At 27.5% G+C, this 16,747-nt stretch overlaps 7 protein-coding genes across 7 annotated transcripts; 5 read left to right on the plus strand and 2 right to left on the minus strand.

Moving 5' to 3' along the window:
* Positions 1-429: 429 nt before the first annotated feature.
* Positions 430-2,043, plus strand: cgd5_4030 (hypothetical protein; the record flags this gene model as incomplete). Its single annotated transcript, XM_625567.1, has 1 exon — positions 430-2,043. The coding sequence occupies one exon, from the start codon at positions 430-432 to the stop codon at positions 2,041-2,043; it is 1,614 nt and encodes a 537-aa protein (XP_625567.1).
* Positions 2,044-2,313: 270 nt separating this feature from the next.
* Positions 2,314-4,812, minus strand: cgd5_4040 (hypothetical protein; the record flags this gene model as incomplete). The annotated part of the gene is made up of 1 exon (XM_625568.1): positions 2,314-4,812. The coding sequence occupies one exon, from the start codon at positions 4,810-4,812 to the stop codon at positions 2,314-2,316; it is 2,499 nt and encodes an 832-aa protein (XP_625568.1).
* Positions 4,813-5,708: 896 nt separating this feature from the next.
* cgd5_4050 (hypothetical protein with 4 transmembrane domains) lies at positions 5,709-6,425 on the plus strand (the record flags this gene model as incomplete). Its single annotated transcript, XM_625569.1, has 1 exon — positions 5,709-6,425. One exon carries the CDS (start codon positions 5,709-5,711, stop codon positions 6,423-6,425), a length of 717 nt encoding a protein of 238 aa, XP_625569.1.
* Positions 6,426-6,703: 278 nt separating this feature from the next.
* Positions 6,704-7,300, plus strand: cgd5_4060 (conserved hypothetical protein; the record flags this gene model as incomplete). The annotated part of the gene is made up of 1 exon (XM_625570.1): positions 6,704-7,300. The coding sequence occupies one exon, from the start codon at positions 6,704-6,706 to the stop codon at positions 7,298-7,300; it is 597 nt and encodes a 198-aa protein (XP_625570.1).
* A 518-nt stretch (positions 7,301-7,818) lies between these two features.
* On the minus strand, positions 7,819-8,538 carry cgd5_4070 (hypothetical protein; the record flags this gene model as incomplete). The annotated part of the gene is made up of 1 exon (XM_001388254.1): positions 7,819-8,538. The coding sequence occupies one exon, from the start codon at positions 8,536-8,538 to the stop codon at positions 7,819-7,821; it is 720 nt and encodes a 239-aa protein (XP_001388291.1).
* Positions 8,539-10,062: 1,524 nt separating this feature from the next.
* On the plus strand, positions 10,063-11,418 carry cgd5_4080 (articulin family protein; the record flags this gene model as incomplete). The annotated part of the gene is made up of 1 exon (XM_625571.1): positions 10,063-11,418. One exon carries the CDS (start codon positions 10,063-10,065, stop codon positions 11,416-11,418), a length of 1,356 nt encoding a protein of 451 aa, XP_625571.1.
* Positions 11,419-12,730: 1,312 nt separating this feature from the next.
* Positions 12,731-16,555, plus strand: cgd5_4090 (DHR1/Ecm16p/kurz. HrpA family SFII helicase; the record flags this gene model as incomplete). Its single annotated transcript, XM_625572.1, has 1 exon — positions 12,731-16,555. The coding sequence occupies one exon, from the start codon at positions 12,731-12,733 to the stop codon at positions 16,553-16,555; it is 3,825 nt and encodes a 1,274-aa protein (XP_625572.1).
* Positions 16,556-16,747: the final 192 nt, after the last annotated feature.

Genomic DNA, 16,747 nt, shown 5'->3' on the forward strand with positions numbered 1-16,747 from the left:
GAAAAAAATAGTCTTAACCAATATCATTTTGCAGAACCCCATCTTTTAAATTAAAGAACTTACCTAGTAAATACTTTTCATTGTCATATTCTAACAAAGCTTTTGGGTCATAAAGAAACTCCAATCTCTCCTTATTACTCATTAATTCTACCCAAAATTATTCTCCTCAATCTAGTCAAAAATTCTATTCTTACGTATTTATTTTAAAATTCAAAACAAAAAAGTTGGCATTGGCGCGCGCGCCATCTAGTTTATGACAAATTTATTTTAGTCATTATAATTAACTAAATGAGGAAATTTAAGGGAAAATCAAGGAGGAAAAGAAATAACTAGATAATAAAAGGTTAAACTTTATGCACAATATAAATTATCTGAATAAAGTTATAAAGTAAATGGAGAAGAAACAGTGAAAAGAAAGTGGAGGAAATAATGGAAGCTTTTCCAAATAATTGGAAATTTTTCAAGGTAAATTTTGACGAAACAAAATGGGACTTCCTTGTAGATGGAGGAATGCACTCCGTATTCTTAACAACTTCCAACATAAAGCTGAGTTTCAATAATTGTCTCCGATATAATCAATTTTATTTTTCCGAGAAGAACAACTCTGCAATTATTTCTATTTTTAATGATCAAGAAAATCAAGTATTTGATAATTTTGAAGTTGTTATGAGTTATTTTGTTCTAAAGGTTGAAAAGAAGCCTACAAATGTTATTGAAGATATAATAAATAAGATTCTCTTTGAATTTGGACTTAACAAAACTCAATTATCCAGATGTATTATTTCACCAAGAGTTCCTCTTCTATTTATTCAAAAAAATTTATTTCGGCTTGGATGGTTTGAACCAAATCTATCTTTAATTAATATTCCATTTTTTCCATTAAGTGCATGCAATATACACACAAAGTGCGCGCCCCATTTTTTTAATTTAGAATTTAAGCCTAAATGTGTATTACCATTATTAATTGGTGATTTTACACTTTACAGAGTTCTTCAGAAATTGATTTTAGATAATTCTTGGATAATATGTTCTTCTGGTCTAAGTCAGAAAAAAATTGACCAAGAGTTTGGCTTATTATTAAGATTTAAAAGATTATGTGGGGTAAAAAATATACCTTGCCAGATTTCTATACAAAAATTATCAAAAGATGACAATTTTGAAAATATATACTCTCCTATTCATTTATTCTTTTCTAAATCAAAAGATCAAATTTTTTCTGAATTCTTAAAAGCATTAAAAATCTCTGGAAAAGTTATACAAAATAATTCAATTATTAACTTCAATCATTTATTAAAAAATTCTAACTTTACAGAAATTATTCAAAATGAAATCCCTATATTTTCTGACTCTCTTTCACATTTTTCACAAATTTTTCACAAGTTAATATTATGTCAAACTTTTTGTGCTGGACAACAAATTTTGGCTTATTATTTATTTATTGTTCTTAAATTTATTATACCTATTAATGAGATAAAGAAATTAATTAATAATCAAACTGTCAATATTTCTACTGTAATGGAAGAGCTATCATCAATTTCTTCAAGTTTAATGAATATTGAATTTTATCATGATAAAGCTGTTGAGAATTTTCAATTTGGATTATTATATTTAACAAAACTTATTTTTCATATTAAAAAGAATTCTTTATATAAAAATCAATTCAATAAAAATATCAAGGAGGTAATAGATAATGATGTAGAATTCAGCTATGCTATTAAAAATACAACTCTATGGCTTTCTAAATATTTCTTTGGAAGATCTGTATGTGATTGTTCATTAATTATAGTAGTTCTATATACAAATCAAAATAGTTTAACTCCTAATTATTCTGACTTTAAACTAATTAAGACATTCAGTACAGATCACAAATTGAATCTAAATTATTCTAAAGTTTGGGCTCAAATTAAGATAATTGATATTTCCAATAAACCTTTGGAAAAAATTGATTTTTGGAAGTCTCAATTCTTATACTTAGTTAAGAAGTTACTAATCAATTATAAAAAGACAAAAAAAGCGAAATTAAAGGATATGGAAATACTTTAAAATCATTATTTTTAACAATTAGTATATTTTTTTTTATATTAATAGTAATTTTAAGTACTTTATCGGATATAATTCAAGTTTTCTAATCTTTTCCATCATCCTCCGTATTATTGCATATATTGATTTTGCAATTTATTATATAACTTATATTCGATTTCAAAATCTGAGGAGAAATCGAACTCCTTGTGTATTATTATTAGATTCTCATTCACATATCTTTAGTAATTAACCAATGAATTTGAGGTGATGAAAACCTTTATAGAAGATCCTCTATATATTTCCCCCAATGCTCTTCCTAGATCCAACACTACTCCTTCTATAATTAAGGCTTTCCTCTAAACTGAATCTTGGAGTTATTGATGCTCCTTTTTGTATTCTCAGTAATGTGTCTTCAACCACTTCCATTGAATCACCGTTAGAGTTGTATCCAACATGTTGTTGTTCATCTTCTTCAATAGTATCAAATGCCTTTTTTGCCAGTAATCTTTGGAAGTTTTGCATTCCTATTTCAGCATCATCTAGAAGAGACATGCAATCATTCAAAACTGCAATACTTTCCATTTGAATAAACTGTGACTGGTGACATTCATTTAATAGCTCATCAATATCAATATCAGGTTTTTTATTTTCTTGTATATTATTTGGATCAATTTCTGCAACACCATTATCTTCAAAAGATATTACAGGAGTAGGAGAGCATAAATTGCTTGTATCACTTTTATCAACATCGCTATTTTCTTGTTCTCCCTCTTCTTTTCTAGAATTAGCTTTTGGTGATTCAAAATTCTGATTAATAGGAGTTTTAGTCGATTCTAATTCATTCAAAAGAATATTTGTAGATTTGAGAATATATTCAAAGTCTTCTGGCATAACATTAATACTTTCATGATCATCTTCCTGATTCTTATCAATTCCAGATGAGAATAATCTTGAATTCAACTCTTCTGCTTCCTCTAAAGCTTTATTTAATCTATTTATATTCAAATTCAAAAGACCAATTTTACTGATCAATTCATCTCTTTCTGAATTCACTGTTTGATACTTATCTTCGTTATATTTAACTTCAGGAATCCATGACATTATATCATGTAATTCCAACTCCTTCTCGCTTTCATGTTCAAAAGCTTTATTCAAGAAATACTTATGAATACCACTAATTGCTTTAATCATTAACTCGTCATCAATATAATTACATGAAGAACCAGACTGATCTCCTTCATTATCATTTTTTTGGTTAATGGATTTTTCGAATAATCTGATTTCCTCTTTTGATAGCTGAACAAGCCTCAAACAGATATTGCTGTCAACAGTCATTGTATCCAGCATTTTATTATAGTCTATTTTAACATTGGACCCATTTTCTTGATCAAAATCTATGGTATCAAACCTATCTTCATGTTCTTGATAATCAATTAGCGGAATTTCACCTGGATCAAACTTCAATTCCTCAAACTCTGGGAGAGTTTCTTCTTTTTGTTGAACTTTAGATCTCCTTGAAGAAAATCGTACTTGTTTAGAATAATTATCATCAGAAGCATCAATGCTTTTTCTTAAAATACTTCCTGTAGTTCTTTGCTTTGCTTCTTCTCTTTTACTACTTTCACTTAATTCTTTCCTCTTTACAGTAATATCAACTTTTGGAGATGGCCCAACACCAATCTCACTAGTTTTTGTCTCAATTAGTTCAACAACATCATCGCTTTGATTTTCTTGAAGAAGATTAATATCTCTAAGAGGAGTATCACCACCAACCATTGCATCACAATGAATCTTTATTCCTTTTTGGTGAAATTGTTTCTGAACAGGTATATTTTGATTTACTATAGACTTCTCAGAGCGATTTTCAAGATAACTCCTGTTAGAATTAGCATAATTAGCTTTTTCATGTTCATGATTAAAATGATTTTGGCGATAATTTTGATTTACAAATTCACGATTAACCTCTTTGGAGCTTCCTACATGAATTAAGTTACCATTTACTGTTCTAACCATCTCTGATCTAAAGGATTTCAGTGGAGTTTCTATTGAATAGATACCATCATTTACACTATAAACATTACTTTGATATTCTTCTGGTTTATTGTTGAATTCTATATTACTTCCATTGACTATAATATTCTCGTCATTTTTAGAACGACTAAAGTGCTGATCACGAATACTATTCAAATATTCCTCATGGTCTTGAGTTGTATCCTTATTAATTTTTGGCCAATAATCTTCCGTTCTAGGGAGAGGAGGTAGATTTGAAGATCCTTTTTCAGCTCTTTTTCTGAGAGAATTTTCCATAGATTTATCTAGAATATTAGCACCAACTTGTCTCATAGACATTGCTTTGCTTCTTGTATTATACATGAATGTATTTTTAGAGTTATTATTAATGGAATGATTTGTTGGATAATTTCTTGATGATAAATCATCTTGGAATATATCAACATTTTCATTTTGGTGTAATATTCTAGAATGATTAATTTCATTTCTTTCATCAACAGATTCTTGTGGAATTAATGTTCTTTTTCTTCGAACTTTGGGGACTGCTCTCGCTTCCATATTTTTATTATATCTATCTTGCATAATCATATTATTCATATTTGCTCTTGATAATCCGTGTTTTATAGGATTTGTTGACATATGTGGCTGATCTAGTTCCATTGGAGATTCGGTCATATTCCTATAATAATTTTCATCTGGTAAATTGATTGATTCCAAGTATGGACTTTCTGTACCATGTTCTCCGCCAATCGCAGATCCATATCTTCTCTTTCTCGCCATTTCTCACTTCAGAATTGAAGTTTATTATGGCGAGTAAATAAAAAGGGAAAAAAAAAAGAACTTGGACCAACTCTTTCCTGCAAATTTAATAAACTTCTTGAATATCAATTTCAGTATTCAACTGTCCTTTTACTTAATAACTTTGGTAATAAACGAATGAGTAATATATAAATATTTTTATAAATTTTTTAAAATATTACTTATATTACTATAAAAGTTTCTTTTTCTTCAGGAAATTTAATTCATTAATTCAGAATTTTTCACATTTATTTGTATTCACACAGGACTGAATAACTTTATCAATATATACCACTTTCTTCCGAAATATTATGTTACAATTTATATTATTTCAATTATTTTTTTTTTTTTTCTTAAATTAATTAATTTTTAAAAAATATATTATTATTATTATTATTAGTATTATTATTATTATTCACTAATTATTTATCTTTACATAATTTTTTACACGTCATATATTTTTTTTGTTTGCGTGTGGGGGGCTATACCGGTGTTTGCATGCTTGTCCACTTGAAATTATTTTACTCTATAAATAATTCAAAGTAAAAAATTAATAAACTATTAGATTAAATAAAAAAAATTTAATTAGGAAATGAATAAATACACACAATAAATAAAGTAATTTGGAAATTTTTATTTTTTATCCTAGTTATTTTTCAGATTTCTTTTCCTGATTTTTCAAGCTTTAATTCGTATTTTTCTAAATTTTATCTAAATTTTATTCATCCTCACAAAGTGGCGCTCATTGGCGGCAACTTTATGAAATTTTATCTTAGAAATAGAAATAGCCAAGAATATGCAATCATAAGAATAACTTGATGTGATGATTAATCAAAATAAAACAGATCGATTTGTGTGTAGTGTCCAAAAAGAAAGCAATGACGAATGAATTATTGGATTCAGATGAAATAAATAAGGTTTGGAATCAAAGCCATGAAGATAAAACTACTTTTTCTGTCATATTTTCACTAGCTCAAGGCATGTTTTGTATAGTAAATATGATTTTTGGATATTTTATATTATTTAACCACTTTAATCAACTTCTTGAAAATAGATATATTTTGAAAATTCTACTTTTTACAATGTTTGGTGAAATTTTTACTTCAATTATATCCGCATTTTGTATGATTTTGGTACGATTTATTTTTGGAATTAGATCTTCAACATATTTCTTATCAGTTATAAGTTTATTAAGTACATTATTGCAATCTGTATTTTATTATTCTTGCTTTGTGGCCAGTGTTATAATTCTTCATTTATGGTATTTTCAAATTAATACCAATCCTGGTAATTTTCTTTATAATTTTATGATTAATAAAAATACTACTTTGGATTTAAAACATCATTTGTTGATTTATTTCTTTATTGAAGCTTTTATTTCTCTCATAGAAGTTTTAACCAGCATTCCAATTCTAGTTAGTATTATAAATTATGGTTTAACTAAAGAAATTGAAAAAATTAAAGGAAAACCTATAGTCGAATTCTATAATGTTAACCGGCCCATTACATACACTAATTACCAAAACTATGAAAAAGCATTTGAAAATTTAAATAATCAATCTTCTAGACCTGAAGCTCATTATGTGCAGATATAATATATCTTTCTCTTCCTTAATTATTATCATTGTTATACAGAATTACAATTCTAAACAAAGTTTGTATAACTAATAGTCTAAATTTTAGCTCATTTATCTAAATTATATATATATTTCTTTTATTCATCCTCGCCATTTTTTTTTTAGAATGGTAATTTTCCATTCAATCTACTTATCAATTTATTTAATAGTAGCGTTTGGCGCCAAAGCTATTTAATTATTTTTATTTCTATGAAAATAAAAGGTAAATTTTGTAAGAACACTAATTGGTATGAATAATGCCAAAGTTTTACTGTGATTATTGCGATATTTACTTAACACATAGTTCTACAAATGGAAGAAAACAACATAATTTGGGTCGAAAACATATTAACAATAAAATTGATCATTACAAGAATGTTATAAAAAGTCCAAGTTTCAGCGCACCATTAATGTTTGATTCGGAGTATAATGTTATTGGACATTTAGGAAATGTTAGACAATTTCTACTAAATCTAGAAAAGCAACTTTCTGTTGACAAAAAACACACGAATAAACATGAAACAAAAGATAAAGAATCTGCAAAGCCTACATCTTATAAAAATAATAAAACACCTATAGGTAATAACAATAATCATAGTAATAATATAATTAAAGGAGGAAGCGGTAATGCTAATTATAATACAGGAAATCCGTATGTAAATCAAGAAAGATTTCATTATAAAAGTACAAATTCCGGAGGAAATTCAGCTTTCGCAAACTATGGAAGACCGGAACATTCAAGTTATTCAAATAATTATAGTAATTATTATAGAGGCGGCCAGATTGACGACGGAGATGGTGGATCTCGAAGTTATAAAAAAGGACCTGTTCAAAACTACGGTGGTAGATATTAATATATTAACTTTTTTTTTCAAATATGTATTGGAATTTAAACAATTTTCTTATTATTATTTTTCTTATTATTATTTTTTTTTTAATATTTTATTTATTTATTCTAATTTAATATATAATTCCATATTTAGACTTAAAATTTATTCAGTGAATTAAGTAAAATATTGAGGCATTAAAGACATCATATTTTTTGAAAATTCACCTCTTCTTGGGGCAGTATCAAAAGTAAGAAATTGTTTGTTTTCATTCTCATCCAATTCCATCAATGCTGCTTGATTTCCACATCTATAACAATAATTTGGAGCACTAAAAACAGTAACTACATTATCATCATGCGACCATGTATATCCATCCATAATAAGTTGGTGAGCTCTACAAATTGTTGAAAGCCCATTGGTATGAATAAATTTTTGACTAACATCTGGACCGAAAATAAACCCTGCTCCTCTTGGAGATGCTGACCATCTAAAAATAATATTGTTAAGTTAAATTGATAAAATATTAATGAATTATATTGAACTTACCCTGCTTTCTCATCAGGATCAGACCAAAGTAAATCACACATTGGACCCTCATGTGGTATTTCCTGAAATCTATTAATAGAATCAATTTCATCAATTGTTAAAGCTCCAGGAGAAAGACCACCATGATCACAAAACATATGGTGTTCAACCAAAGCGCCAAGAGGTAGGTAATCAAACATATCAGTCAATTCATGCCATATTGACGCATTACCATATTTTCTTAAACATTCATCATAAAATCCGTATATTTGTGAAATATGCCTACATTCATGGTTACCTCTTAAAATAGTTACTTTGTCTTTGTATCTTATTTTAAGTGCCATGATTAAACATATACATTCAATACTATGATATCCTCTATCAACATAATCACCAAGAAATAAATAATTAACATCAGGAGGCATCCCACCAATTCTGAATAGCTCTAATAAGTCAAAGAATTGTCCATGTATATCTCCTGCAATAGTTACTGGGCATCTCACCTTTTGTACATTTGATTCATTAATTAGAATCTCTTTAAGTTTTGAACATAATTGTTTAATATTATTGGATGATAAAGGCTTACAAGAAAGAAGTTTTTCAATACATTTATCCAAATCAAATGGTTCATTTTCATTGGTTTCTAGTATAAATCCATTGATTACCGGTTCTTTGGAAACATTCTCTTTTTCTATCGAACCCACTTCTTGACTCTGAGATATATTTTCCAAATCCATTATATTTAAAAATTTGCTTATTTAGTAAGCAATCTAAATAGAAGAACGTATTATTTAATAATATCAATAATAATAATAGTTCCAAAAATTTCAAGACCTTGGGTATTTTTGAAAATACATAATAATTGGATTACTAATTGTAATTTTTTGTTTAAAAATGTATTATCACTAGAGTAGATATTTAATTTAACTCCAATTATTTATGTATTTTATTTATTTATTCCTTGTTATTTTTTAATTTTTAAGACTCGCCTCACAGTTTTTTTTAATGAAATTATATTTCTATAAATTAATATTTTATATTAAATTACAAATTATTAAATTTTTATTTGGATTAACAAAATAACTGAGTTCCCGCCATTTAATTGTATATAATAAAACAATTGCAAGGAAAAAAAAAAAGAAAATTCAGATATAAAAATTATATTAGGGTAATGATGCATGGAAGGCTTTACTTAAATATCAAATGAATCAATTTAATAAAATTTGATAGAAAATATCAAAGCTTATAGGAAGCTCACAATAGTGCCTTTTGAAAAACTATATAAGTTATCAAATACTACTACTCTTTGCTAAGATCCCCAATAAGTTCAAATTTTCAATTGAATGTATTATACATGTATTGAATACAAAAAAGATAATACACACATGTATACACTTTACAAACACCATACATTTATTGTTAAAAAAAAAGAAAAAGTCATTTGTGACGCCTTACAAATTTACTTTGTTTTTAGTACAATTATAGATAAGTTGGTGGTTTAGAGAAAAAAAAACAATGAACAAACTTATATGAACAAAATATGCAAAATAGAATTCTTGAAATTAATTAAGAAATAAATATTCGAGTTATGTCTAGAAAGTTTTAAATTATTCAAAAAAAGGATGACTATTTCTACTTTCCTTTAGAAAAATACATATTAAATTATCTCTCTTTTTTTCTTCCCCTCTAAATTCTTTTCTTTCTCCTCCTCACCTTAATAATAATATAATGTAAATAATTGCACTAAATAAATTATACTGGACATTTGGCGCCGAAATATTATGTGGCCCAATTTTTAAATAATAAAAAAGTGGGGTGAATGACATTTGGGCGGCAATGTGTAAACAAAAATTGGCATGTAAAACTAGTAAAAGTAAATGTAATTAAATAGATTTAGAGTGAATAAATATTAATATTCATATTTATATGCAACTATAAGAAGGTTAAAAGATTAGAAAGAGTATCATTTAACTCTGTTGAGAAAACAATATAAATAACGATATATAATTGGTAGAATTAATTAAATCGTTATTTTATTGTAATTATTATTTTTCAACATCTAGTATAAATAATAGTAAAATCAATATATAAATATAAATTTATATTTGTATTTATATATAAATATATATATTTATTTATTTGTTTTGTATGGATAAGTAATAAATTTGTGAAAGAGAGAAATTTGAAACAAAATCATTTAGAAAAAAAAAACAAAGAAATAAATACAAATAGAATATATGAATACAAAGTAAGAGTATAAAATGAACTCATGTAATAGTTTGGGCTTATGCTCAGCAGAATCTGAATCTCCAATATTGCAACATAATTATGATAGTGTAGATACAAATGGAAATACATCATTTGGAAGAACAAATATGTCAAGAAGAGATGATTTTTGTTGTATGAGTGATCGAAATGTAGAAGATAATGAAAACGATTCATTTATACCTCAAGATTGTTGTAGTTCAAATCCAAGAATAGTAGAAGATAGCAATCAAGATTCGGTTTCATCTCCAGGAGGTAATGCTCAAATAGTAACAGTTCCACTAGTACAAGAAGTGAATGTAAGGGATAGAATAATAGAAGTTCCTGAAGTACATATAACACAGAAAATTCGTCAAAAAGTCATAGTAAAAGATGTAATTAGAAAGGTTCCAAAACAAGAAATTCAATATGTAGATAAATTTGTTGAAGTACCAGAAGTAAGAATTGTAGATAAATTTGTATCTAAACCTGTAACAAAATATGTTGAAAGGCATGTACCGAAAGTAGAAGTACGTGAAATAGTTAAGGAAATACCAAAAATTGAGATACAATATGTTGAGAAGATTGTAGAAGTACCAGAAATAAGAGTTGTAGATAAAATTGTTGAAATACCAACAATTAAACATGTAATTAAAGAAGTACCAAAAATTGAAATAAAAGAAATACAAGTCGAAAAAATAGTTAAAGTACCAAAAATTGAGATAAAACAAATAGAAAAAGAAAGAAAAGTATTGGGCCCAGTAGAATATATTGATATACCTATAGAAAAGATTATATTAAAGCCAAATCCTCAAATTATTGAAAAGATTGTTCAAGTACCAATACCAAAAGAAGTTGAAATTGAGGTACCTGTATATAATCCAGATATTAGAGATACTGTTGAAATAGAAGTTGATAATTATTATACTGTTGAAAAAGAAGTTGAAGTTCCTATACCTGGAAGAATTATTCCTGTACCAGTTGAAGTAGAAGTTGAGAAGATTGTTGAAGTACCTGTACAAGTTCCACAAGAACATATTAGAATTGTACAAAAACAAGTACCTCAATATATTGAACACATTAGAACTGTTGAGATTCCTCAATACCAAGATGAGTTTGTTGAGGTTCCACAATATGTTCCAATGGTACATCATACTATTATTAAACCTGTTGTATCTCAAGAATATAAAGAACTTCCTCCTGTTGTTGAGCAAGGAGATGTTAGATATGTCAAGGAGCCTCCACAGTATTTAGAAACTGAATATATTCATGGAGAGCCTATTGAACTAGACTGCAATACTCCTCTTCCAGCTCCTCCATCTCCTAGATATACTACAATTAAGGTTAACAGTGCAAATAATAGGGATAGTTAGAATTTATTATTATTATTATTGTTATCATCGTCGTAATTACTAATTTAATTGATATTTTAATTAAAAATGTAACTATCTCATTTCATCTAAATCCATACTTTCTAAATAATATTGAAGACAATTTAGATGTCATGATCAAACTTCATGTAATCCCCCCTCACTAATGCTGAAGAGGGTCAACAAAATCATGAAGTGACCTCCCCACCCTACATTTGACGACCGGCATAACCCCGGAACCAACACAAAACGCGTGCCCTTGAGCTACGTCTAGGAGGGGAGGAAGGGTCTCTAACGACCTGGATAAAACTAAAACTACGTTTAAGTGATACATTGGTTTCATTGGTGGGTGGGTTTGACCTGGGAAGGTCAGAGGGTATGCTGCACAAGTCGGTAGTGTAAGGACGAGGCAACAATTTGAACGAGACATGAGCAAGCTCAGAGATCGCATTCACCCAGAAAAAAATTTCTGTGACTATTAATAGGTCCCGTAGGACCCATATCAGTTGTCACACTGATAAGAACAGATACTACACTTGATCATAGCCAAAAGGCCGAGAAGGTATGCCCGTCTCCAGATTTTTTTTCTTAATTTGTATGCTCAACACGATTTGATGATGGTTCTGAAAATTCAATTATTTAAATTTAGGCGGGAAATACTATTAACCACAAAGTAAACTAATTTTTTTTCACATCAATGCTTACTATTTAAATAATTTAATCTAGTAAAGTATTACTTAGAAAAATATAATAAATAATTTATTAATCTTTTTACTCAGAAAGAAAAGTGGAAAATGTTTAAACTATGTTCATTTTTTTAAAATATATATTTAATTTAATTGCAAATATTTATATTAATTTTATTGTAATTGTTTTCCCCAAATTTATTAAAAAAAAAATTGGCGGTAACTAATGCACTTTAAAAATTCTTGACATTTTTGCTGATAACTTTTTGGGCGGGCATTCCAAAAAAATTAATTTTCGGTTTAAATTCTTAATTACTAGTTAAATCTTGAAATTTTCGAGTAAAAGGTAAAATTTGACCATAAAATTAACGTGTAAACGGATTAGAAATAAAATATTTTGCTTATAACTTTTTACTAACTGGATTAAAGATATTATTTAATTGCTTTCAAGAATTTAATTATTCAAGTTTTTTATAGCAATTTTAATGAATGAATATATTTTAATTCTGAATTAGGATGAAATAAGCAAGTAAATTAGAAATTATTATTAATTGTTATTATTATCGTTATTGTTATAACAATTATACTAACTAACTAAATACTCTAATTTCTTAACAAATTTAATAAAAATGATACCGGAGAAAATATTGGAAGAAAATCTGTTAGAACATGATTTACAAGGTTCAAATGCATTAGTTCTACCAACTTCGAAAATTGAGAGAAAGAGAATACATCAAGAAAATAACTATTCAGAATCTGATCAGAATAGTGGGAGGCCATGTAAAGAGAAAAAAATGAGTAACAGAAAGAAAAGGAAGTTAAAACAATTAGAAGAGAAAAAAAGACTAAATAAGATACATGAAGATTTGACAAATGATTTAAAGAAGTATACTTTAAGTGATCAGGAGCTTCAGCTTATGATGGGCATTACAAATACAAGAATGAATAACAGACAAAAGCAAATACTTAGAAGTAGATATTTAGCAGCAAAGTTGGAATTACCAGATTTTCTTAAATTAAAAGATTGCTCTTCTAAATCAAAGAATTATATTTCCGAATCTGAATCTGAATCTGAATCTGAATCTGAATCTGAATCCAAGTATGAATTTAAACCTGAACCTGAACCTGAACCTAAACCTAAACCTGAATATGAACCTGAATTTGAACCTGAAAATTCTAAAGTTGATGATTTAGTTCATTCTACTGATCATGATAAAGAATTGAAATCCGAGAATGTAAATTTTGATTCAGAATCAAAATTAGAATTGAAAAAAAATGAGCAATTAAAAAAAGAAAGTCAGAAGAAAGAAAGTAAAGGTCGTTATATAAGGAAATACACGTCACTTGTAATAAAGAATGATAATGATAGACCAATCATTAATAGAACTCCTGAAATAGAGTTTCAACGTTCAGAATTACCTGTTAGAGTTTATGAATTTGAGATTTTGGATGCTATTGAGAATAATGATGTTGTTATTGTAACAGGAGCAACAGGAAGTGGTAAATCAACTCAAGTACCTCAATTACTATATGAATCAGGATATTGTCCATTAAAGAAAGGAGAAAACAATAATAATGTAAATGAAGGTCAAAAAAGATATATGATAGGTTTAACACAACCAAGAAGGATTGCAGCAACATCATTAAGTAACAGAATAGGCGAAGAATTGAATGACTCAAAAGTTGTTGGATATCAAATACGTTATGATAAAAAGAATTGTACAAATGAAACAGTAATTAAAGTAATGACAGATGGTGTTTTATTACAAGAAATACAAAAAGATTTATTATGTTCAAAGTATAGTGTTATATTAATAGATGAAGCACATGAAAGAACAGTAAATACCGATATTTTGATTGGATTATTATCTAGAATTGTAATATTTAGGAGAGAGGAGTATATTAGGAAAACTAAACAAGGATTAGAAGATAAATTACCACCATTAAAACTTATAATAATGTCAGCAACTTTAAGAGTTACTGATTTTTCAGAAAATCCCAAATTATTTTCAAAACCTCCTCCTGTTATTAATATAGAGACTCCAAACTTTCCTGTTACCCTTCACTTCAGCAAAACTACTCCAAAAGATTATATATCAGCAGCTTATAAAAAGATTCAACAAATTCATAATAGGCTTCCTCCTGGTTCTATTTTAGTTTTTGTAACAGGTAAGAAGGAAGTTAACCTATTGGTAAATTTGATCAATAATAAGGGGAAAAATAAAGCCAAAAGAAATTGTCTATTAAACAATACAACAAATTCTAAGATGAATATGCTTTTGGACTTTACGGAGAATAACCTCGAAGAGGAGGAGTTGGAGGAATTAGAAGAGGAGGAGGAGGAGGAAGAAGAAGAAGAAGAAGAAGAAGATGAAGAAGAAGAAGAAGAAGAAGAAGATGAAGATGATGATGATGAATTAGAAGAAGAGGAATTAGATGAATTAGAACAAGAGGAATTAGAAGAAGAGGAAAAAGAACAACAAAAAGAACAAGAAAATGAGGGAAGCAAAAACGTTTGGGAAAGTTTTGGCAAGAAGGATATCAGGAAGCGAAAAATAAGGCTTCACAAAGATGTGGATTCGTCTGTATGGAAAGGTGGAGGAGTTATTGAGGAAGATGATAGTATGGAAGAAAAAGATTCAGCGAAAAAAGAAGAAGGAAATAAAGATAAGAAACCAGAAAATATTAAGATTCAACTTATAGCAATTCCCTTATATGCATCCATGAGCTTTGATGAACAAAAAAAAGCATTCAAATTGCCTGAATCTAATAATATAAGACACGTAATCATTTCAACAAATGTTTCTGAAACTTCAATTACTATTCCAAATGTAAGGTATGTAATAGATACAGGTAAAGAAAAAAGAAGAGAATATACTAAAGGATCAGACTCTTCTCATTTTACTGTAGAATGGATTTCAAAAGCTTCAGCAAGCCAAAGATCTGGAAGAGCTGGAAGAGTTGGACCAGGTCATTGCTATAGACTTTACTCTTCACCAATCTACGAAAATATATTTCCAAAATTTGCTCCAATTGATATTTTATCAATACCTCTTGATTCTGTATTGTTATACATGCATTCTTTGGGAATACCAGATATTGTGGATTTCCCATTTCCCACTCCACCTGAAAAGTCACAAATAGATCAAGCTTATCAGCTTCTAACTATTCTTGGATCAGTTGAAAGCAGGAAATCCAAATATATATTAACTAACCAGGGAATTTCCATCTCGAGTTTTCCATTACCACCAAGATATGCAAAGATATTACTTTTAACAACGGCCTATATAAGAAAGAATTTGATAAGTGATGATTTAAAATCTTCTATAGAACTTTTACAACAAGTTTGTATATTAGTTTCATATTTATCAATAGGAAATTTAAGAGATGAAAGTTTTTTATCAGATATTCAAAAAGAACATAATCAAGGAATAAAGAATGTTGATCATCAGAATTTGAATGATGATTTTGAATCATTTCCCTCAAATTTAGGAAATGATATTGAAATTAATTTATGGTTTTGTATTAAATATTTGGAATATTATGGCTCAGGAAGAAAACATGAAAGATCTCTTTCTGATAAATTCTGTAAGAAATTTGAATTAAATTCAAGAGGATTATCTGAAATCAGATTAATGTCAATTCAACTTTTTAATATAACTAAAAAGAAATATTTGGATAAATTAATTAATTCTGAAGCTAATTTAAATATTAAATGGCCTCCAAGTCTTCCAAATTATACTCAAAAGAATCTACTACGTACTTTCTTTATCTCTAGCTTTATTGATCATATTGCTGTTAGAAATGATGGTAATTTGGTCTCTAAGGTTTCATATCAAATTCCTAATGAATCACCAAATAGTTATTCCGCTTTTATTCATCCTAGAAGTGTATTAAAAAGTTCCAAGCCAAAATTACTCATTTATAGCCAAATAATATCATCCACTGATAAAAACAGACATAATTTATGTGATTGCTTATTAATAACAGCTGATGATATTTCTAAAGCTACATCTCTTAAACATTCACTTGTGGATTGTTCTAAAATTTTAAGCTTTCCAACTCCTTATTATAATATTGAAAGTGATTCTATAATTGGATATTGTACTCCAAAATATAGAAATAATTCAGTTGTTATTGATCTACCTTCATCAGAAATTCAACTTGAAACCAATAATAATATTATTTTTGAAGTATTTGCTAGAGCTATATTAAATGGCCAAGTTTTTAAAGAATTTAAGAATCAGAGAATTTTAAAGGGTCTTAAATCCAAAAATAATTCTAACCAATTTAAACTTTTGGTTAATACTCTTGAACAGAATTCAATTTTTAATAAATCTCGATTGATTTCTAAATTCAAAACTAAGAGAGATTTTCTACTAAAGAATATTCTACAATTATATGAAATTTCAGTTCACAATGATATTAGGAGCTTTTGGCCTCCAATTAAATAATTACTATTTCATCTTTGTGAGTATATAAAAAGTAAGAGGGGGAAAAAAAGAAATAAACTACTACCAAACAATAAGAAATTTATTATAATCATAGTAATTATTTATTTCTACATTATATTAAACTGTGTAAATATTTAATTTAATTACATTTTATTTTTTTTATTTCCTTTTTGCATGTATGCATTAAATATT

Source organism: Cryptosporidium parvum, chromosome 5 (genome assembly GCF_000165345.1).
Source record: "Cryptosporidium parvum Iowa II chromosome 5, whole genome shotgun sequence".
NCBI classification, from domain to species: domain Eukaryota; phylum Apicomplexa; class Conoidasida; order Eucoccidiorida; family Cryptosporidiidae; genus Cryptosporidium; species Cryptosporidium parvum.